At 40.9% G+C, this 23,554-nt stretch overlaps 1 protein-coding gene across 5 annotated transcripts in view; it reads left to right on the forward strand.

Annotated features, from left to right (window-relative positions):
- SPSB4 (splA/ryanodine receptor domain and SOCS box containing 4) overlaps positions 1–23,210 on the forward strand; it is a 160,648-nt gene extending 137,438 nt beyond the window's left edge. For all 5 annotated transcript variants that reach the window (XM_032698347.1, XM_032698349.1, XM_032698351.1 and 2 more), the window contains one exon: positions 21,916–23,210. In XM_032698347.1, the coding sequence (XP_032554238.1) occupies positions 21,916–22,043 (128 nt within the window). In that variant the 3' untranslated portion in view covers positions 22,044–23,210. The remainder of the gene's footprint in view (positions 1–21,915) is intronic.
- Positions 23,211–23,554: the final 344 nt, after the last annotated feature.

The raw sequence follows: 23,554 nt of genomic DNA on the forward strand, positions 1-23,554 counted from the left end.
ATGGAACAGGGTAGTGACAAGCTTTAATTTGGGAAGTAATTGCTCATCCATAAGCTTAAGAGCCAGCGGAAGGGGTCATGGATCTGACTTCTGGGAGCAGGACCTGGATCTGGCCGGGAAGAGGAGCCACCTCTCCAGTCAGCCCCTTGTCACCTGCCCAGCTCTGCCTGGAGTGTGCCTGGGGCTGTGAACCAACAGAACCACCATGTGGAACCTGTTTGAAAGGCATATGATAAAGAATGAATAAAAAAGGTGTGGATTTTTTAGGTTAACCAGCCATCTTTTCAACAACAGTTTAGTTTAAATGGCCTTTGAACAGAAGCCAAACAGAAGTTTACTGCAGAAATGCAGAGTAACTTTCCTGTAGGTCAGACAGTATTTCTCTTTAGCTGTATATTTGATATTTCATTTTCCAGTGCCTGTTTGAGTAATAAGAGCATAGAAAAGAAAAATCTTTACTTATCCTTTTTCCAATTTGCCCAGTCTCTTTCTAAGACTGTTTGCTACTCTAATACTTGTTACAAGGGAAAGAAACTTAGACTGCTCTTAGATAAGGCTCAATCAGTTAATGAAATAATTATATTGCATTATATTGCATTATTTACAGCAGCAAGATAGTTAACTCAACGACATTTTGGTTTGTTTTATTTTAAGGCTTTTGTTCATCTGCCTGAAGACTTAGTTGTTCTAGGCCGAACAGTTTTAGCATCTTTGCCCCCACCACACATCCCCTATTCCTATTGTACAAGTACCAAATTATGAAAGTTCTGTACTCTGGCTCAGGAGGTTATTCCACAGCTCATATCTGGTATTCATCTTGGACCACCTTTGTTTCTGAAGTTGTTTGCTTTCCTGAGCAGTTGTTCTTTGTGCTGAGAACTGCCACATTTGATTTTTGTCTGTCCCATCATCTCCTCATTACTGCTTTCATTTTAACAAGTTCTGTGGTATGAGTTCTTTTAATCTCTGCTCGTGAGCTAAATTTAGTCAATCTTAAATCAGGATTAAATTGTTGAATTATTGCATACAAGTGCTGGAACACTGGAACTGTACTAATGTCATGCATTCATATATCATATACTACAATTTAATGGTTCTGCACTAGGAAACTGGATTAGGGATTTCATTTTACACCAAATTTGAGAAACTGAAAGCTGGTTTTTTTTTCTTGTTATGAAGTGGAAGGAGCTGGGAATATGGCTGAGCTTTGCCTTGGACTCACGCTCCATAATTCACTGCTGAGAGACACTTTGTGTGTCCATCCCCTTGACATGTTTTGCTGCCTGGTTTCAGAACAAGCCATCTGTTATGCTCTCAGTATATTTCACAGTCACTTTTATTCAAATATGCTGAAAGCTGCTTAAGGAACAGGGTTTTTTTCAAACACTTAAGTCTGACTAAGTGCAATGAGTGATGTCTAGCTTTGCTCCTCAAGACTGAATGGTTTAATAATGGAATTAGGCCAGGCACATCCAAACCCAGAGCGCTTCGATGTCATTCCTGCCTTCATGAACAGCCACTGTGATTCTTTCCAGCTTGTCATGATAAACCAAACTAAGACTACAGTATTCCTCTTATGAGAAATGGATTTGACAGGCGTTTTTGCTGCTAAGTTAACATTAGGAGTTTTGTCTGCAGTACCCGGGCTAGCTCTTGGTGCTGCCAATTAGGTAACCTCATTTCTGGGCTGAGTTGCAGGAATGCTGGCACTTAGGTGAGCCCTTTTCTTTGAATTTACTTCAGAAGAAAGCGCCAAAGGCATTCCTTTTGTTTGTTTGGTTGGTTTTTAAGTTTGTTTTGGTGGTTGTGCTTCAAAGGCAGGGTTGCTGACAGAGTAGTGGAGCTGTTGGCAAGTAATTTAGGCCATGGTTGCCACTGGGTTGTGGAATACTGTCTCAATGAGCAGTGACTGAGTGTAAGTGAAGGTGAAACTTTAATTTAGATTAGAGAATCTTGCAGTGAGTCGAGGTGTGGTGGCTTATGGTTGCTGTTCCCAGCTTTCCTGTAATGCCCTGCAGTAGGATGGGCAGGCAGGACATGTGTGTTGCTGCAGGAAGAGGGGAGCAGAGTGTTACTGGGGTTCACACCCCAGGACATTCCTGAAGCCCTTGCTCACTCCCTCTGTGCAGGATGAGGCGGTTTCCCAGTTTGTTCACTGCGGGCATGTCCCTTCTGCCCCAGTAACGTGTGTTGTGTGTTACCCAAGGGAATGGCCCAGGTGAAGCACAATAAATGCTGTAGCTCCTCGAGAGGCAATCAGATGTTTCAGTTCATTTGTGCAGCTCAGATATTGTAGCACCTCTTCTGGATTCTTGAAAAATACAGAAGTATTTAGGTCTCTATCACTCACTTTTATTGGTAACAAGAAAGAAATAAGCGTGTGATTTAATGCGCTAAGTGCCTCCCTCCCTGTTCTTCCCGAGAGGCACAGCTCGCTTGTTTTCAGAACTCCTTTCCTTGGTATTGTTTTTAACTGAGCAAACTTCATTTCACAGAGGAGGCACTGCAGGTGCTCGTTCTGTTAATACCTTTAGAGATTTTCTCTACTGTGTGAAAACTGCTGTAATGGAAGCCAGCCTGGCAGAAAGGTCACCTCCTGTTAATGACTTGCTTTTTATTTTCCTTTCTCAGTGATAGCAACAGGAGAACCTAAAAGTCTTTGGAAATTGGTCTTTCACTTATCTGCTCTGGAAAGGAAATGCTGTTTTTCCCAGTGGGGAAGGCAGATCATGGTGATGTGTTGTCAGATGTTGCTGACAGGACAGAGGTCCACTCTGTGTGCCTCCTCCTAATGATAAATTATAACAGAGAAGAGATAGTCAGATCACAGCACAAGAGGTATATTAATCTTTACACCTCATATTTTGTTTTTAACACAATTTTTATTTCGCAAAACCACATTTTAATGAAATCCTGTACTTTTCATTTTAGGGGGTTTGTGGTTTGGTGTTTTTATTGTGTTGGTGTTGTGCGTTGGTTTGTTTGTTGGTTGTTTTTTTGGTTTTGTTTTGTTTGAGTTTTTTTTTTTTCCCAGCAAGTTCACCCTGTGGCACAGCAATGCAGTATAAAACAGATTCCAGCAGGAGACAATCCCAGTTCCTTCTTGACATAGGCAGGGCAGAGTCACCTTGGCACAGGGCTGAGGGCTTGCCTGTGTCAAGCAGAAGCCAGTGTTTGACTGGAGTGGCTCCTTGGGGGTGTGTGGTGGTGACAGATCCGCCAAGGTCCTTAATGTGGTTCCGTGAGGGTGTTTGCTTCTGGACTAGGCTGTGGACTATTTAAGTTGAGTTTATTGTGGTAGCAGGTACTTCATGGCCTTTATTCACACAGGAGGATTTCTCAGCTATTCAAGCCCCCATTATGCACAGTCAGGACTTGGCAGCATTGCCTGCCAGGTTTCATCATGTCTCATGTCCAGCACATTCCAAACAAACATTACAAGACAAACATTGCACCCAGCTCAGCCTCTTGAGCTGGATCTTCGCTGCTTCAGCAGTTGAAACAGAGGGTGTAGACAGGAGCCTGCATCTAAATGTTCTCTTACAAAAGGCTTTTAAGACACAGCAAAAGGATGTAACACTCCCCTAAATTCCCAAGCAGAAGGCTCCCCAGGGATGTGTCAGGCCTAAATGCAGAAGTGGCTCAATGCTGCAGTGCAGTGTGATGAACCAGCTCCTCTCCCTGCACGTGCAGCAGAGTGAACTCAATGGCAGGAACCCGAGTGGTCTGGCCAGCCTTGTGTAGGAAATGTGTCAGAGCTGGGAGTGAGTCCTCTGTGACTGCCATGCTTTCACATGTGCTGGGGTTTGGTATTCACAAAATCTCCAGATTCCCAAAAAACGCTGTGGTGGTTACAGTGTTGAAATAATGATTTTTTTAGTGTTTTGTAGGTTCTGGCTAGTCAACCCCAATATGTATTTACACCAAATGTTGACAAGCTAAGAGTGATGCAAGATGATAATTTCTTTCTCTGATGTTGGTTTTTATTAGTTATATGTATAGTTTTAAGTTGATGACACTGTATTTTTTTTCTCCCTATGGATGACTTATATCTTCAGTGCTATTTCATTGTATACCTGAACTCCAAAGTTAGATACATGAAAATTTGCTGACATGCAAGTAATGTGATCACTGGCCTTGACTGAATGTGGCCCACTCTGTCCCGTGCCTTTCATGTTGTTTTCCGAATTTCTGCCACTACTTACAGAAAATAAAAATGTGCCTCAGACATGTAAATCATCCTTTATGGTAAAGAAAACTGGTCCATCAATTGATGCTAGGGTAAAAAGCATTAATCTTCTGGTTGTTGGAGTGTCTGCTGGTTTAGGAGCCTCTGCTCCCAGGATCATGTCCTGTCAAAGTGCTCAGCTGCGGCGGAAACTTCCATGAGTAATGCACAGCCTGTTGTACTTAAGTTATTCCTGCCTTTCCTCAACATCTTTCTATAAATACTTTGAGGGCATTTTAATGCCTTATTCTTCGCCTACAATGACGTTCCTGGAATAAAAGATGTGATTAGGAGATTGGCCCATGAGCGTACATTCCTTCATTAACAAAATCAGAGGATGGATGTGTAGGAGAAGCTCTTGCAGGGAGAAAATGTACCTGCTGTCGTGGACCAGGGCTGCAGCACTTTGAAAGGTGCTGCCTGTTGCCTGACCACAGGTCAGATGCTCTTACTCAAATTCAAAAAAATATTTGGTGGTTATTTGACAAGCCATTTTGGAGCCAAGTGAACTAATCTTTGCATAGTGTTTTGATGCATTCCCCAAAGTTTTCTTGAACCTTTGCAGTATTTGTTCTGTTTCGGATGTAGCAGTTTTATGTAATACGGGGTAGTTTAACTTCCTCTTAACGTGGCTATTAATCCACGCAACATGTAATTAATATTGAAAAAGCAATATATAATTTGTTTATGCAGATAGACCACACTATTTTATTTTAAAGAGTCTAGTAAAACCCGATGGTTTACTACTTAATAACATAATTTAAACATTCAGAGTCCATGGTATTTCCCCAGAGTGATTTATAATACAGCAACTAATGGAAAGCTTAAGAAAAGGGAGGAGGGTTTGGATGGGAACACTTAAAATTTCTTGGCAGATGCTTACTACTAGGGAAGCTTAGGGGTTTTTTTTCTCTTTCCTTCTGGGAGTGAGAGATTTCAAGGAGGAAATGGCAGCTCTGGGTTCCTGAGAGTGTTTTCTGAAGGCAGGCTTAGAGAGCAGCCTCATTTACATTGCAGACCACATCCCTGGGAAAAATGTAGCATGGGCTCCTCACCTGCCCAGGCTGGCTGGTGCTTTTGGGAATGGAGCCACAGCTGTCTGACACAGGCACTGCTGCCTGGCTGGGGCTCCCTGTGCTGCTTGAGCAGTAATAAACAGGCTTTATCTTGATGGAGAGAATGGAGTCACATAGGTGCAACTAGAAATGTAAATTCTAGTTTCTGAAACCCGAGGGTAAAGGCTTGCAAAAGATTTTAGCTGTTCTGGCACTGCAGAAGCAGTGCTACTTTTTTCTTATCAGATGAACTTCAGGGTTGTGAAGTGATATTTTAAGTTCTCACGATGGTAGATGCAGAGAGTCATCATATTTATTACATTTAAAAAAACCCAAACAAATGAATTTCCAGCATCGTGAATTGTTTATGACACTTAGGGGAATAATTATTATTTGAATTTCAGATAACAGTTCTTAGTTTTACCTTCTTCTGAGCAGAGCTTCTCAAAACCCTGGCTTGCTGCTGGGGTAGGTAGAGCTTTACTGAGGCTTTGGAGGGTTCAGACCATACTTGTGTTATGTCTGCAGAACACAACTTGCAAAGAGGGATCCTAAAAAGACTTCAGAGGCTTCAGAGAGCTGCTGGTTTCCTCACTTTTTCTATTCTGTGTTGTTCTTTCAACTCCCCTGCTTCATGGGCTGTAGATTATTTTGTGCATATGAATATAACTAATTCCAATGTCGATACTAAAGTTTTAGTGATAGATTAGAAATTCATTATGGATGTGTTTCACCTCTATGGCAATGGGTTTAGCTGTACAGGGGCAATGTTTTGTGCCCCTTGTTGTAATACTTGTATGTGTAGTGGACCATATTGCCCAGGAGGTGTGTTTTGGGAAAACAGGAAGGCCAAAGCAGGGCAGGTGTCATCGTGTCTACCTGGCAACCAAAAATAACTTTGGCATTCCCTTCTCTATGTGGTGATGTTTCCCTTCATTTCCTCTGAAGTTTAGTGTTGGCCTGGCTAGGCAATGGAAAAGAAATGCCAAAAAAGCAGAACTTTGGCTCTGAAATGGGTTTTTGGGAACAAGACAGGCAGTAGCTATTTGAAAGAAAAGCGCTGAAATGCCATTGTCTGCAGGGAGCCATCAGCTCCTGAGGATCACCAAGTCTTGGGAACTTAGGGAAGACAGAAATGCATGTAGGCTTGCTCAGAAGTCCTTTTTCTCTAAATGTTTTATTACTCCTGATATATCCTCTCCTGTCCCTCTCCCTTCCCTCTCTGGTGCATTTGTCCTAAGAGGAACCACAAGTCCTGGAATTCTGGTGGGAAGTGGCATGGTTTAGCTCAGGGAAGAACTGCATCCCTGCTGCCACGAGCATGGCAACACCTGGAATGAGGCAAAAGTCCATGCAGAGTAGTGTTGTAGTGCGAGCAACTGGAAATACCTGGGTATTGTGAAGGAAATAAATATTTTTACAAGTTAGATGAATAGCTTTTAGGCGCATTATTTGCACGGACAAAATTCCTGGGCAGGCATTTAAAAAAGACATGGGAGGGTGGGACAACTTTGGGTGGGACAACTTTGGTCTGTTAGTGTTTTTGTTTTGTGATTAACAGGCAACTCAAACTTTTGAGCTTTCTAGATTTTTAGGGGCTTTTTAGTCCATGTGCTATTATTTGGGAACATGTACTCATTTCCTTGACTTCTTGAAAATGCTTTTCTGTTAACAACATTCTGTAACCAGGCTGTCTCCATAAAGTGCTTCCCAAAAGCAAGAGAGATTTCATTCAGATGTTCTAAACAACCTCAAAGGAAACTGTGTTTTGAGACATCCATGTTTGAATGGACCGAGCTGAGCCTACCTTTCATCAAAATTGGGCAAGTCCCCTAAGGAAAAATGCACGTAAAATTAATTGAGCTTTGTGTACTTGAAAGCAAGGATTCAGTTCTGGTGTGACTACTGAGCACAACGGAAGAGGAACAGATGATTTCGAAACAGGCAAAATTTTGTGACCTTTTCTGTCAGTGGTAATTGCTAAATCCATATGGATCATCCTGAGCATGAATTTGATGAAATTACAAGTACTGTGCACAACTAGCTTCTGAAAAAAATGGGATGCTTCTAAGAAGCAAGTAGATTAAACTTTTTTTTTGGGGGGGGGAGGGTGTTCACATTGTGCTGGAAGGTTACAAACATGATGTGCCGACTCCTAGTGCACCCTGGAAATCTGAACAGAAGGGCTGCGGTCTCCAGTCACTGTAGGGTGAGCGTTGCTCTTCTGTGAGATCCTCAAGGAGTGCTGCAGGTCACAGTCTATGAAGTTTGCTTGTGCTCAGGCGTAGAAGTTCTTGTTCAAAGCTGAATGGGAAGAGAGGTCTGGGAGTTCTGAAGAATTGTCATCTGGCTTTGTTGTTTTGAAGGGATGAATGGCCTGGGAGGTGTTACCTACCAAGGGAAAGGCAGTGATGAATAATATATAGTCCTGCTTTTGTCTTTGGAAGGTATAGCAATAAAGCAGAAGAAATGTAAACATTGCCCTTTTTTACTAATCTGCAAAATTACCTTATAGAAAGTGAAATGCATATTTCAGTCAGTAGCACCAGGATCCCAAATACACAAAGCCCAGGATTCTGATTTTGCATCAGTATGTAAAATTAAAGCATATATTATAAAAAGATTTCATTCAGAATATGAAAATGCATGACATAGACATTCAGATATGTCATCACAGCAGAGATGGTGGTTGTACTGAAAGCAACACATGGAACAGTAACACCAAGAAAGGAAAGGCTTTATTTTTGTTTTTCTTTGTTCATTGACATTTTTCCACTGATCTTGGTGTAGTGCTGGGCACTCCCAAGTTGCTTTTGTCTTTGTCTTTGTCAATTAGTAATGCTTTCCTTAGTCTCCTAATCTCCCTGCCTCCGTGGGAATGTCTGCAGAGGAAACCAGGAGGAACAGGTAATGGAGAGCTCCAGGTCTCCCCTCCATCGCTGGCAGCGTGGATGTACCGAGTCAGCAGCACTTTGGAGCTCCTGAGGAAGTACCCTGGATGGTCACTGCCCTTCTCATCATCTCTTCAGCTGGAAGATGCTTGCAAGGATAAAGTCAGCCTGATAATCTCTGCTTGCGTGCCCAGGTCTTTGTGTCTCAACTTCAACAGTGTTTGCCTGTGTCTCACAGCAGGAGGAAAGCATCTCCTTGGTTTTTTTAGTCCTTCTTACTGAAGAAATTTGTCCGATTTTTAAAAGGACAAGGAGATGCAAAACAGATATCAGCACATTGGGAAATGGGATATGTTGGATACTCCTCTTTCTTCCCCCTACTGCTTGACTACAGAGTGCTTTGGGGCTGTGGGTTTGATTCTATGTATGGCTGATAAGATTTAGAACAAGCACAAGGTCTTGATCTCTCCTCCTGGACAGGGGAGTAAAAAGATATCCAAAGTAAACAGCTAACTAATGTGATGGGTTTAGGGGATGGTTTAAATGGAATGCTTCCCAGGAAATCTGCTCTGGGTGGCTGTTCCCACCCCTATGAAGGATGATTTTGGAAAGCTTTGTGTTGCTTTTTGCTCAGTCATTGTCTGTGTGATTAACTTAATTAGTTAAGAAATATCCAAGACATCAAAGGGGCATGGGCATGTCCTTATGCCCGAGGGGTCAGTGTTTATCTCAGAACTGTGAGTACGTGAAAAAATAAAATCCAGTGCATTTTAGAGGCAGATTGACATCAAAAATTTCTTGGCAACAGGGAAAAAGAGAAATATCTATGGATGGGGGACCCTATTTAGCAGTATTTACCCTGGCAAAAATCCCTTTGGCTTTGCTGACAATGCTGGTGGAGTCAAAAAGGCTGAGTCGCCAGGGACTGGAAGGAATTCGGTGGGAAGCATTCTTTTGTGCTCTGTGTAATTCTGAATGTGCTTTTAATATTTTGGGGGGTTGTACTTTGGATTAAGTACCAAGTTAAAAGAATTTGTTTTTATAATTTAGCTTTTGCACCAATCTGTTGCACCTATGTCACCCAGATTTTTAGATTAAAACAGGCAAAATATGTCATGCCTGATGCTTCCACACCCAAAAGTTGGGGGCTTTTCTTTTTTAAACCCCAGCTCACTGGGTGACACTGTTTGAGAGTAGGAGTGCAGAAGAATAGGAAGGAGATGACTGATAAGAGAGAAAATAAGACATACTTAAATGGTTTAGTAGGTCAGAAGATTTGATTGAAAAGAGTCAGAGTGGAGTTTTTTCATGTGTGTATATATATTTATATATATATAAATGATATATATATTTATATGTGTCACACAAGCATAAAATGAGATCAATATGTATCTCTCACCTTTTTGTTTTTGTAATCACATTAAGAAAACGCTAAAAATTAGTCTTCAAAATATGAGACTAATAGTAAAGAGTCTGTCCAGAATCTATCAAAAGATAATGGAGATTTGGCATCAAATGATACTCCACAAACTAAAAAAACCCAAACAACAACAACACAAAAAAACCCAAAACAAAAAACAAACAAACAAAAACCCAACAAAAGCCCACACAATTTTTCCCGTGAGTGAGTTACTTACTGTTTAAGTTTGAAAAAAGCCAAACTGTAAATAAAATATCAAATAAAAAGTTGACCAAAAAAGCCATCCCTTTTTGGAGAGCTGGAAATGGCCTTATTGTCTTCATTAAGCTCTGCTGCCTGCTCGGCACTGTAATGAATCAAGTCATTTATTGTGGTACCTCAGTATGGGCTTGCATAAACTCACTTATTGTTGAAAACTGTAACCTTCATATTTACCAATGCCCAGATAAGAAAATAGATCCTTTTGGAGCTAAAACCATGTTGAAATTAGTTTCTATTTTGTATTAAGAAATTATTGTGCATCTGGCCAAGTTGTAGAGTTCTAGAGATGTTTTTATTTTCTGTGGTATTAATCATACACACACACACACACAATAGTGAGCTGAGTGCCTCAAGCTCCTACATGAATCTCTTCAGGAATCTGAAAACACAAACATGTAGAAACTGTGATAAGGATTTTGGTACATATTCCATTTCTTTCATTTTTTTTTATTTGCTATCTTCTGTATTAGTGGGTGGATGGGACCCCCTTTCCTACAGAAATAAGGCATGCAAGTACATTAAAGAGGTGAGTGAATTGCTCGACTTTGCTTTGTTGTTCCCTGATGCATTTTTTTTTAATTGCCAACCCCTCACAAATTAACTTTGGGATCTGAAAATCTAGATAAATCTCTGGTCATAATAGCTTTTCTGCAGACCAAATAATGCTTTCATTTACACCTGTGCAACTGCATTAGCCAGCTGGCAGCTGGGGCAGAGCGAGTTGGAACAGGCTGTTTATGGACAAAGCGTGTTTGATAATGAATCAGTGAGAAGCAATAAACCCAGACCCTTGGTGGTGTTTTATAGTTCCTCACAGAGCACAGCCACACAGCTCAGTGTTTCAGCTGCTCCTGGCTCTCTCCTCATCTTGTTTGACATCAGTGGCATCCTGTGCAGATGGTGGTTGTAAAACTGAGTGAGGACAGAAGGACCAAGCCTGGAGCTGGGAGATGTGTGAGGGGACAGGGCTGGGGTTAAAGCTTCCCTGGTCACTCCTTGCTGCCCTCCTCTTTGTGTCTGAATTCATTGGAACAGCAAGAGAGCACCACTGGGGGAAGGGTCATTGTGTGGAGTTTGATAAGTTCAAAGGAAATGTGTTAGCTGGATCTGGTGGGCTGGAGGAGGGCAGGGAGGAAGCCAGGAGTGGTGTGCTGCTGCTGCAGACCTAGTTCTCAAAATATATTAAGCAGTGTTGTGAGGAATAGGCTGATGGATGGATGGAGGATGGCAGCAGGTTTCACCACAACTGCCACCTCCCCCTTCAGCTTTTCTGGCCAGAGAAGACAGCCCAGAGAGGGCTCCAGCTGTCCCTGTGTCCCGTAGGACCAAGTACAGGAAAGTTTAGCTCAGTGATGCTGCACTGGAGGTGAAGCAAATCAGCGTGAGCAAAACTCGAGTTCACTACCAGATTCTGGTAATCTTGTGTGAAATTCCAGGGGGTGTTTTTGTGAGTCTTAATGTTTTTCATCATGTTGCATCTTCCCTACCCCCACATGCCCAGGAAGAGGAAAGTCACTTCAGTGGACAAACCATTCCCTGGCCCACCTCTCCCCTCACCTGTCCCTTCCTTCAGTGGGTTTATGCTGGTGCTTCAGAGGCTTGGGCTGTGATAACACAGTGGCTGTGGAATGCATAATATGGAAATCATCTTTCCACACTCTTATTTCTCACAAAATGGCCAGGCCCTTTTTAAGATGACATGCCAGGAGTGCTGATTGTAGGTGGTGGCACAGTGGTGTGAAATTTCAGATAGAGCTTTGCCAGGGTTGAAAGATGGTAACAGGAGTTTGTGATTGAGGAGAGCTGAGCAATGGTGGGCAGCTCGATGTGCTCTACCTTTGATGTGAGAGTGCATTTGTGTTCAAAATGAATGTTTTAGAAATGCATTCAGAGAGCATCAGTTGTGTTTGCATGCCAGGAATGATGATGAATCCTAAATTCAGTATGAAAATAATTCAGATCATCTCTAGTACCCATTTTCTGCTGATGAAGATTATGGTACTTAAGAAAAAAATCACTTTCAAGAAGTTGAAAATATAAATGGTACTAAACTAATGGGATCAAATTCATTACATGGAGCCTAATTGCAACTTCATGTCTCCAGATTTATTCCAGTGTAATTCTGTTAATATCAAAACTAGAGTAACAAAGTGATGAGTCAGGTCTATTGTTTGCGAATCTCCCCTAGAGATCATTAGCTTGTATACAATTGCATTAAAATTTAAATGACATGCTGCTGTCATTTTCTCGCTTGGTTTGAGAAAATCTGCATATGTTGGAGCCTCTGGGTAACTAAAATTGAAGCAGTTGAGAAAACGTCTTATAACAATGATATGAGGAATACAGTCAAATATTAATTGTCTTAAACAGCTCAGCACAATCTGTGTTAATGTAAGTAGGAGAGTCATCAGTTCTGTTGCCCTGTCAATATGGTGAAGCTTTGAAGAAAGCTGCGGTGGGGTGCAATGTGATGCAGAAGATGCCTTGAATCAATTTAATTGCTAACTAGGATAAATAACTTCACTATAATACTAAACAGCCATACAGAAAATTATTGTGAGAGGTTCCAGCTGAGAATGAGAGTTGTAAGCAATGGAAATCTTGCATGAGCATGTGTTACTTCAGTATGGCAGTATGTAGAAATTCTGGTGAGGCTCCAGCATGCTGGGCACAGTACAAGAAAAGATGACAGGGTGTGTATTCCACTGTTCCACACAATGAATATGTCATACAAAATGCAACAGGCAGATAAAAGAGCCTGGTGGGAGAAGGGCAGATGGGACAGTTAGGCAACCAGATACCTACCCAGTTCAGCACAGAATGCCAAGTTTTGGGGTTTTGCATGCTTCTCGTTCATTCTCTCCCCCTTTCCCTCTCCCTCTCTCGTCCTTGATTAGCTAACCCAAAATAAAAAATGTATTTAAGAACAGCTGTGAAAACTTAACAGTTTTGAATTTGAGAATGTTGTAATCACTATGATTAGGTTTCCCACCAAGAAATCTCATCTGCTGTCATATTATTAAGGCAGAAATAATGTGTCAATGAACTGAAGGATAGCAAGAGGTTCACCAAAAATATCTTTGATTTCCTGCCCCCCTTCCCTGGGCAATAAGGAGTTGTTCACAGCCATAAAGACTGTTACAGGTGTGTACCTATGCATGGTATATTATATGCCCATTTATGAAGCACATCTCATGAAGAGATAAAATGCAAGGAATTGTTTCAGCGTATTCCAGTCCCCACATTGCTCGCAGTGTGTGGTCGCCCTCTTGCAATAATTGTCTGCAGTGGTTTGTCCTTGAATCCTGAACTTTCCTTCAACTTTTTCCATTATTACTTTGTCTATAAATCTGTCCATAACCTCTGAACAACATGGTCTTTGAACTCCAGTGCATCTACTCAGTGAAATTCTCATGCAAGCTTTAATCTTCTCTCACCTTGATATATTTTAACTTCCCTCTTTATGGCCTGGCACACAAGCTGAATTTAATGGTGATAAATGTGTTTCTAAGATTAAAAGCTATGAAGTATGTGTTACAGATTAATCTAAGCCAAATCTTCATTCTCAACGTGGTACACTTGGGGAGGTTTGAGCAGGGAGGAGCTAAGGAGCCAATAGTTGTAGCTTAGGCTCATCTCTGGTGTCAAACACTTCGTTTTGTTTGCTGGTTTTAAAGAGCCTGTATTAGTGTTGGGTGTCTTTGCTACTATAGGGCATTAGATCATCGCTGAAGTAGCTGTCCCAATTTACCTTTGCACCGTGTTCAAGAGCAAAGTGGAGAGTCGTTTTGTGGAAGGATCTGATGGGAGGAGAACAACAAACAAATCAAGGCCAGAAAGCAAATCTTTCCAGCCCATCCTCCCTATTTGCATCTTCCCGATGCAAAAAGGGAATGAAATCATACATGCCCTTCCCCTTTCAGAAGGGAAGTTGCCACCGTTCTTGCTCGTGGTCTTTGTCAGCATGCAAATTTCTCAAGATATAGCAAAACCAGCTTATTGCACAGCTTTGCACCTTTTTATAAAAAGCCATTCGTTTGCTGCTGTTTTGCAGCACTACAATTTAATAATTTGTAAATTAGATGTAGAAATAGTGTGTTAAAATGTTTTAAAATATGAGTCATACCTGTGATTTTTTTCTTTTTTTTTTTTACTGTTGTTGTTGCTGGAAATTGAAGTATGGTGATGCACATGTACATTTAAGCAGTTTTAATTCAGAAAATGGAGATTTTTCAGGTGAGTTTCCACAGTGAAGTTTGCTTGTAGATTTGGCCTGGGCCAGACTTTGTGCCTGTTTTTCATATTAATATGTGGGTCTAGGGCCCTTTTGGATGGATCATAAACCTACCTAGAGGGTAAGAACTGAAGACCACATGGAGCCTCTCAGAGGAGGGTTTCTGCAGGTATTTGTGTATAGTGTATATGTGTATGATCCATACATACATACAGCCTTCCTATAAATGTAAACAAATTACTTTGTTAGGAAGAATACTCCTATAACCAATAGGATTAAAAAAAAGAAAGTAGGCCTACACCAAAGCCTACTAAATTGAAATCTTTAGGAATAAATTTTAAGCCCGTGTTGAATTTCTTCAATTTAGGCATTTGCTCTGGTCCTCGTGAGTCAGGACCAGTTGTCTGAATTCACAGTTGTCTGAATTCGATTCCTGAATTGTGAATTCCTTGTAGGAGATGGCAAACACTGAAATGCAGAAAAGAAACTGTGTGGAGCTCTCCATTTGTGCTCAAAGGATAGATTCTTTATCGAACCCCTAACAGGAGGCCACTGGCTTTGGGGATTGCTTTTCGTTTGTTTTCATTCTGTTCTGCTTTTCAAACCTTTTCCTCTCAAGAAAGCACAGCTGGAGAGCATTAACTGAAAACAAATGATGCTGCAGAATATCTGCTTGTTCATTGCTGCTTTTTCAGCTTAATTCTGCTAAATGATGCTTGATTGAAGTTTTAAACTGTGCTTAACAGCATTTAACACTTAAAAGCCAAAGGTATCTGTAAACCGATCCTCCCGGCCCGGCCCAGACGCGCAGAGGAGGAGGCGGAGAGGGGTAGAGGGAGGTTACCCCTGAGTCCTTCTCTCTGTTCAAGCTTTCTTGCCTTCCTTTCTCCCTTTAACATATTTAATTTCAAGTACCGAATTTTTGTGGGATGCGGGCTAGCTCGAATACAGGGCGGCGTTTGTGCTGGTTTTGTATTTTTACTTCCCCACCCTGCCTCGCTAAAAGCAAGGTGCTGGTGTGGACAGCACAAAGCTTTATTTGTCCTGGTGGACAACTGCTGGAGACAGCGGCTGTTTGTCAGCCCTGCCCGATAACGCAGCATCGCACCATCTGCCGCCCGTTCCGCTTTTGGAGGAGCGGGGGCGATCATTTCCAGCTGTGTGTGCACAGGATGCCGGGGGGGAAGGCGGTGTCAGAGGGGCTCACGGGGGGTGCGGGGACACGGCCCCTGCAAAGCCAGCCTCAGAGCGGGGATGGTCTGCCAGAGCCCACGGCTCTCGGATAGATAAACACGGAGCTGGAGGAACGTGGCAACGCTCTTCTGAAAAACCAAAGCGTTCCCCTTTTGAATTGCAGAATTCTTGAGGGAGGTGATGGCTCTGGATCGCCTGAGCCGTAATTAAAATGAGATATTCTAAGGTGCTTCATTTTTGTTTGCTGGGTTAGGCTGCAGAGCTTAAAGACATCTGTAGGAAAAATTGATAGGTGATTTCTTTTATCCTGTTAATCCTTTGTCTGAATTTTCATTGCTGTTAGGAGATTTATTAGCATTTTTTATGACTGGTCATAGCCCGTGTTCTCTAATATATTTTTTGCAATTTCCTTTCTCTAGATTGTGCCATTTAAGGAACACAACTCAAATTTTCCATCAGTTGCATCAGGGAAGCCATAAATATGTCACAGGGAGTGTATTTATGTACCATATTATGCAGGGGAAAGAATTTCGCCTGTACTGCGTAAAATTAAAACAATAATTAAGCTGTGGCAGAAAGGTTGTAAGGAAAACTCCTGGCTTACATATACTTGTATGTTTATGGTATGTGATAATTAAATGGCAGTTACAAATTCCTGTATACCCTAAATCACCTTAATGTGAATCACTTGGGCCACGTTACCTCTTAGCAGGTGTCTTAATACTTGGAGGAAGGGTGAAAATTCAAGAAAAAGGGTGGGACTCAGGTGTCCTGGTAGGGAACAGAAGATTGTCCATGGGATCAGGTAGATGTCAGGTAGCTGAGTGGTGTCAAGCTGTGAAGAGAGCTTTCCCTTCCCACCGGGTTATGGGAGGCCATATAACAGGCACAGGGTAGGACTGTTGTCTCGTGTCCGTGCTGGATCCCTTTCCATGACAAAGAGTCAGTCTTTTGGGGACACCATCCTTCTAAAGATCACGATGATCATGGATCTTGGCAAAGTATGAGACAGAAATGGAGCAATGAAAAGCAGTGCAGAGCAGGAACCGGGGTGCTGCTGACTTATTGGTGGGAAAGAGGAGAGGGCAGGAAGGGGAACTGAGCAATAGCCACAGAGCACGTAAAACACAGAAAACCTTGTGCCCCCTTAGGATATGAACAGAGGCATCCTGCATTTCCCTCCTTTCCAGACTTCTCTGTGCACCAGGCATGTTCTACTTCTGCAAGAGGTTCCTCTGTTTCCCGTTCTTGAGAGGGTGCCCCTTCACTTCAGTAACGAGCTGGCTCTTCCCTCCTGGCACTGTTGTTGTCAGCACGGCAAAATTAGGACTGGAGATGTGTTCTCCACTTATTTAATGATGTGGGGTCACATCTCTGTCTTGTAACACTGTATTTTTTTTTTATTATTTCTTAATCTGACTTCAAAGCTGCCTTTCAGCAGTTGGAAACGATAACTTGCATCACTGAATATAAGTGCTTTTTAATAAGTCTAAGGCCAAAAGTATCAAAACATATGGCAGCTTGGTGTCTACAAAAATCCTAAAAAATTTCTTAATTTTTGGTGATGTGGATTCACAAAAACTTTATCTTTCACCCAGCTTTAATTTTGCTCTGTGCTTTTTTTCCCCCAGACATCTTTGCTTTTATAACATGAGATAAAAATATATTCTTCATAGATTAATGAAAGCCATGAACATGATATGATGATAGAGCTTTAAAAATTTATTTTAAAAAAATGGTATTTTCGTTTGGCAAATAACTGTTGTGTGCTAAAAGCTGCTCTTTTGCATGGGCCTTATGTAACATTGCAGTTAATAACATTTAGTGTTATCGGATGCTAAATGACTTTATCTCAACTACAAAAGCCTGTTTACAGAGATGAGGCAGCCTTGCTGGAGTGCCAGACTGTTAAATAACTACAGGTTGCCAAAACTAAATGAACTTTTCAGCTGGTAATGATGTGCAAATTGCTCTTCCAGATATATGTATGTATTGGAGAAATGCTCACAAGCACAGGGTTGTGTCTCCTTAAAAACATTTCTTTGCCTTTGTCCTTAAACTAGCAGTGATGGCATTAGAATGAATATATCTAGATATATAAACACAGCTATTTTGTGTTATTAATATCTGAATAGTTACTAAATAGCTATTTTAATTTAATTTTAATTTAATTTAATTATTTATTTATTTTGAAGTTACTAGCTGTTATGTTAAAGGGCTATTTAAGCTATATTGTACTCCACTTGGTGAAATGCAGCTCTAGGTGAGAAGAGCAGCTGTGATTGTACCTTAACCAGCTTCCAAATATGATTGTAGTGTAGGGAAGGGAAGGTTTGTGATGGAATACCCAACCTGTGACCTTGGTGGGCCTGTGCAGATACAGTACTAAGAAGGAGGAGAAGCAAAGGTCTGTTGGTTTCTTTTGTACGTGGGCCTTCTTGTAAACTACTGGTACAAAATTGGGAGACCCAGGAATTAAACTCTGACACATCAGTTACACAAGGTTTTTTTTAGTCTTTTGTTTAATTATTATTTTTCTCTTGAAAAAATAATTTTCCTTAATGTGGCACCTGTGGGTGAAGAGGTCTCATAGTAAACTTTAAATGAGAAGATGATTCCTTAAAGTATGTTCAGAAAGGTGTTGGCCCAGGCTTGGAGCGTGTGTTACCCAGAAGCTGCACTTTTCTCTCTGAGTGCTGCTGGATCCCGAGAGGAAGCACTGGGTTTCCTGTGCAAAGCTTGCTCCCTTGCCCTGGAGTGTCTCACTTTGCATTTCTTAGCCTGGTTGGGAATTTAGTACAAAGAGCCATTCTTGTGAATCATGTTTTCTTTGCAATTTTGCATTCCAGCTCAGCAATTCATTCCTCCTTTTTTCTAATGGCAAGAACATTACTGGGGTTCACATAACTTTGGTAAAATGGCTGGTTCAGGTTCTTCTGGGAGGCTTGAATGCTCCAGTTCCATTCCATTGGGGGTTATTCTAAAAATACAACTCTTAGTATACCTAATATGCATTATAAGTAGTGAGATGTTCTGACAGTTAATATCCCCGAATTTAAAAGTTTTTCAAAGGTAAATATTTAATGTTGTGAAAGAAAGGCTTTTTCAGTAGTCAAGCTTACAGCTAACGATGTGTCTTCTGAGTAATCATGTTTCCACCCCTTGCATTATTAAGAGTCTTTTAAACGTTATTTGCATAATCTTAAATGAAAATCGTAGTTTGGAAATACTATTTTGAGTTCGCTGTAGAGTGTTTCGTATAGGTCGAGTCTGCGTTTGTGTTTCACGCGGGGTGCACAGCAGCAAACACTCGGGTCTAACCATTCCTTTCCTCTCTGAAAGGACCGAGTTACTTGTGGTTCTTTCACTTCTCACTGAATATTCCTGAAAACCTGAAGCACTTGTGTTTGCACGGTGTGGGGGAGACGGTTCACAGCCGTTCCAGGAGATGAGGAGCAGCCTCTTTGCAGCGGGCCATTTCCTCGCAGGCACGCTGTGCTCCGCTGACATCGCCCCCATTCCCCCTCCCCGAGCTCCGGGGCAGGAAATTCCTCGCAACTGGTGGGTGAATCACTGGAGCTGCGGGCAGGGCACGGCGGGGCCGGGACTCGGGACCCGCCGGGAATGCCAGGCATTGACACCGGCGGGGCGCTGGAAGCATCTCTGAGGTTACCGCCGGGCTGCAGAGGGCAGCGGGGTCTGGTGGGTCTTTGCTCTGCCAGTTGCTGAGGTGTGGGATCTGCTGGGACACCTCTGGCCCAGGGCTGGTGTGCTGGAGGAGGGTGCATGGCTGGGGGTGTCTCTCGGCTTCAAGGCAAGGTGGAGCTGAGGGATGCACCCCAGTGCCCGGGATGAGAAGCTCTTTGCCCTTTCCCCTTCCCCATGGTAATATAAAGGTTCCCCCTGGAACTAACCCAGTGTTTACAACCAAACTTCTGCTTCTTAAAACGCAAATCTTTTTCTAAATGATCCGCCTTTGTAAACTATGTAGTAAAAATGTGAGAAGCGATGGATGGAGAGTGCATGCATTAGGGTACAGACCAAATGTTTAATAATGGTTCTGTTGAGTTAGGCTGCCTGAAAATTGCCAGTCTTTCATTTTAGACTTTTACCATTGTCCGATAAACCGTTTTGAAACTAAGTTTATTTCTTTTCCTGAATTTAATTTTTGTTCATTTAGGATTATCCACAACTACATACATTTTTAACTTATAATGCTATTATTACACTTTTTTCTCAAGTTCTTACAACTAGCACCCCAGAAAACATAAATTCTATTTAGTATTGTAGGACAGTTCTAATTTTGTTGTAGGTTTGAACTGCTGTTGAATAGAATAAAAAGAATATAGTTCAATTTTCAAGTTGCAAAAACACATTTAGCATGTGCAATTTAGCAGCTGTTGCAAACACTTGGAGGCATTTTCTTCAGCATTTGAAAATTCCCTGTAGCAGTGAGACAGGAAACATTCAAACTTGAAAAATAATTTAACCTTTCCTTAAATTGTGTTTTGAAGTTTGGGATTAACTCTGTGCCTGGCTGCACAGATGGCTACATTTTACATATTCCTTTGTCTGGGGAAAAAAAAAAAAAGAGACCACATGGTCAGTTAATGGCTTTAAACACTCCTAGTCCTCAGTTTACATCGTCCTAATGGGACCGCAGAGATTCTGGGAAGATACTCAGAAAATTGTTGCTTATGGTGTAAGACTTGTAAGATGTGCTGTATTCTGTGTCCTGGAACTCATGAGCTATTTTTGCTTCTGCTTATTAATCCTGGCTAATGAATTTTACAGCTTCATCCCTTAAGATTTAAACATTCATAATTCTGGTATGGAAAAAATGAAAACTAAGAGCACTAGTGTATAGAAAATGTTTATTACTGGAGTGTGAGGGCTCTTATTTTGTAATCTTTTAATAGGCAAAATTATCAATTACGTGTATTTTTAAGAAGTAGAATCCATATCGAGTCACTGAAGTGTTTATAAGCTAAATAACCTTTTTAGTCTTTCAGAATGCTTTCTAAGCTTTTTTGCTAGCCACTTTTGGGAAATACCATAGTGAACTGTGAACTACACAAATCAATTGTGATTGGGAGAAATGATGGAAAATCCACTAAGTCAGTGGTGTGTCACCAGAACAGACAATTATAGCATAAAAACCAGTCCTTAATTTGGTATCTTGTGCTTTATAAAGAGTTTTTTTTTCAAGTAGGTTTTAAAATAATATCAGCTAAAGGATTGCTAGTTTAACATGGAGTCATAGAATGGAATCATAGAATGGTTTGTGTTGGAAGGGACCTTAAAGGTTATCTAGTTCCATCCCCCTGCCATGGGGGACACTTTCCACTAGACAAACACAGTTTGTGTAGATCTGTATGTGGCACGTAAAAGAAATCTTGACAAAACCACTTAGTGCTGTACAGTGTTGAGCACTTGTAAGAAATCTGTCAAGTTTATGAAAGGTTATCGCTACAATATGGGCACATGACTCTTTTTTTTTTCTCTATTTGAAAGTACTAGTAAGGTTTTTAAGGCTACTTCTGCTTTATAATGTAAAAAGGAAGAGTTTCCTATAGTCTTTTAAGCTGTTACCCTTTTAAACCAGCATGTGCAACTACATCCATCTGTTTGAAGTTCTTGAAGATAGCTGTAACTGGTAGAATACTTTATGGCTTTATTGCAGTTTCTGCAACAAAAAGACTTCCATTGCAAACTCTGCAGTCACAAAGGTCATTCTTGCTACTATTAGATGGAAATTTTATGATGTTACTGCAGTTCTGTGTGAGTATTGCAGGCCAAGATGGGATATAGGGGTGTAGTGGTTTGAGATGCTGTGGATCACCATGTTGGAGTCTCTAGTCTTAAATGCTATCAGCCAGGCATTTCTGACAAATACTTAATTCACTTCTGTTAAATTAAACTTAAGAACATCTCCAGATGTTGTTTATATATTTTGAGGGTGTTTGTATATATGCATAGGAGAACATGCACCCTGCCTTCCAGTTAGCCCAATCTTCCTCCCCTAATTTATTCAAGGAGGAAAAGGTTACATTTCCTCTAGATTTCTGAGGGTGTTTTGTTTAGTTTTTTGCTTCCAATGAACTTCCTAGAAAGAAAGACTAAGAGAGTGTTGTAGGAAGAGCACTGTTGGCTGAGAAGTACCCTTAAGCTGGATACCCTTAAGTAGCATTTCCAGTTCTAAGATGCAGAAGGAGCTGGTATGTGAAGGTCAGAAGTTGCCAGTGTGTAGTTCATGTTAACACGACATGACAAATGTTGTGTTATAAACATTAGAAACTCTTTGTCTTGCTTGAAATCTGGAAATGCAGTAACTTCTTATGCTGCAATGTGGTAAGCCTGAAGAGTGGTTTGGGATTATTGTTTTAAACCTCACAGATAAGGAAGCTCAGTCTGGAACTAAGCAGCCCCTTATGGGTGAAACGTGTAGAATTCTGCCTTGGCTTCCATTGATTATCTTAATTGCCTCAGGATTATCAGACTTTTCCCATTACCATTACTATCTTTATGACTGCTCGATAGAACACAGAATCTATGTTAATAAATAAAACATTGCCTGTAGATGGAGGTGCTGAAAAATTAACTCTTTCTTTTCTTTCTTCTGTTTTTTTCAGCGGAACCCCTGCCTTTAATGGACTTGTGCCGAAGATCAATTCGTTTTGCTCTTGGCAGAGACCGCCTGCATGACATAGAAATTCTACCTTTGCCTCTGTCTCTGAAAAATTATTTACAGTACCAATAAGATGTCTAGAACCCTCTGGCCTCACGTTGGACTACATCAATGCAAATGGCAGAAAATTGTTTACAGCAAAATATAAATCTTTGTGATGGACACTTAAGTGTTATTTAATTTTTAATATATATTTTTTTCTGAACCAGTGAAAGCAGATCACTGTGGGGGACTACTAAAGAATGTGAAAACGTTGATTTGATTGAGATTCATGTGTTATCTCTTGCCTGTTGTGTTTACAGTCCTGAAGGCCATTATTCTCATCTCTCATATGTTAGTTTATCTTTGTTGCCTTTGGTAAATGCCAATAGAAAATCTGACCTGCAAGATACATTGTCCTGCAGGACAGAGCATCCTTCAATATTGTGATTTTCTTTTTGTCTCCTACACCTTACCCCAATAAATAAAAATAAATTAGCAAAGGAAAATTCTTGACAGTAACTTCTGAAAAATATTTAAACCTTGTCTTTGGTACACAGAGTTTTGCTGGGAGTTTTGAGTGTTTAGCACTCAACATAATTAGGCCTATATTATCTAAAAGCTCTAACGTTCAAAAAAGCAGATTATTGTCTAGAAGTCTGTGGTTTGAAAACATGAGAGTAAAAAAAGGGTGTATGTGTCAGATCAGTTTTGGACTTGGTAACAGTAAGGCGCAGTTTGATGTTTTCAAGACCAAATCTAGTCCCTCCAAACTTCTGCAGTTTATAACAAAAGTGTTCACTATCCCAAGAATTTAGGATACTCATATTTTAGAAAGCTTGTCACTTTTTTTATTTGAACAAATTTATAATTTTTATGTGGTATGAACTCTCTAAGTACTTTGTTTTCTTTTTAATGTATGTGTGGTTATAATGTTTATTTATCTGTTTAGCGTCTGTGGAGTTCTCATTTAACTGTTTCCCATCATGGGGTGACTGATTTTGGTTTTTTTCCCATCTCCATCTGAAATGTATCAATTTTTCAGGCTCATCCCATTTTTTAAGATGCTGCTTTCTATTTGCGTTTCTTACATGTTTCAAGTTATCTGCCTGATCAGTTATCTAGTTTTTAAACTGGAAGTTGTTGTTATGGCAGAATGTCAAATGTTTAGACTGAGCTGCCTTCAGCATATTTTAATGTGAATTTACTGATGAATGAGGAGAAAATTTCTAATAAAGTCTACTGTCCAAAGTAAAACTCATATCTCCTTTGATGAAGTGTTAAATAACATAGTACTGCTCATAGCACAGAGTTGAAGTTCAGTTCCTCCTGCAGCTTTGCAAATGTTCCTGTTCAGCACTTCTCTGGGATCACTGCTTTGGTTTCGTGTGTGAGAGACATCACAGACAACATCATGTCCCTGATTGATCCCACTCACTCTGCATAGAGCTGTACTCTTGCTTTTAACACCATTCTGGTCAGATTCCTCTAAACAAAACCTCAGTTTTGTGCCAGGTCGTGCTTTGGGACTCCGTGCTTTTGAGGTAGGTTGGAGTTTGAGGGCTGTGCCCTGGTGATCCAGGCAAAACCACTGACCTGCAGAT

This window comes from Chiroxiphia lanceolata, chromosome 10 (genome assembly GCF_009829145.1).
Source record: "Chiroxiphia lanceolata isolate bChiLan1 chromosome 10, bChiLan1.pri, whole genome shotgun sequence".
Taxonomy (NCBI): Eukaryota; Metazoa; Chordata; class Aves; order Passeriformes; family Pipridae; genus Chiroxiphia; species Chiroxiphia lanceolata.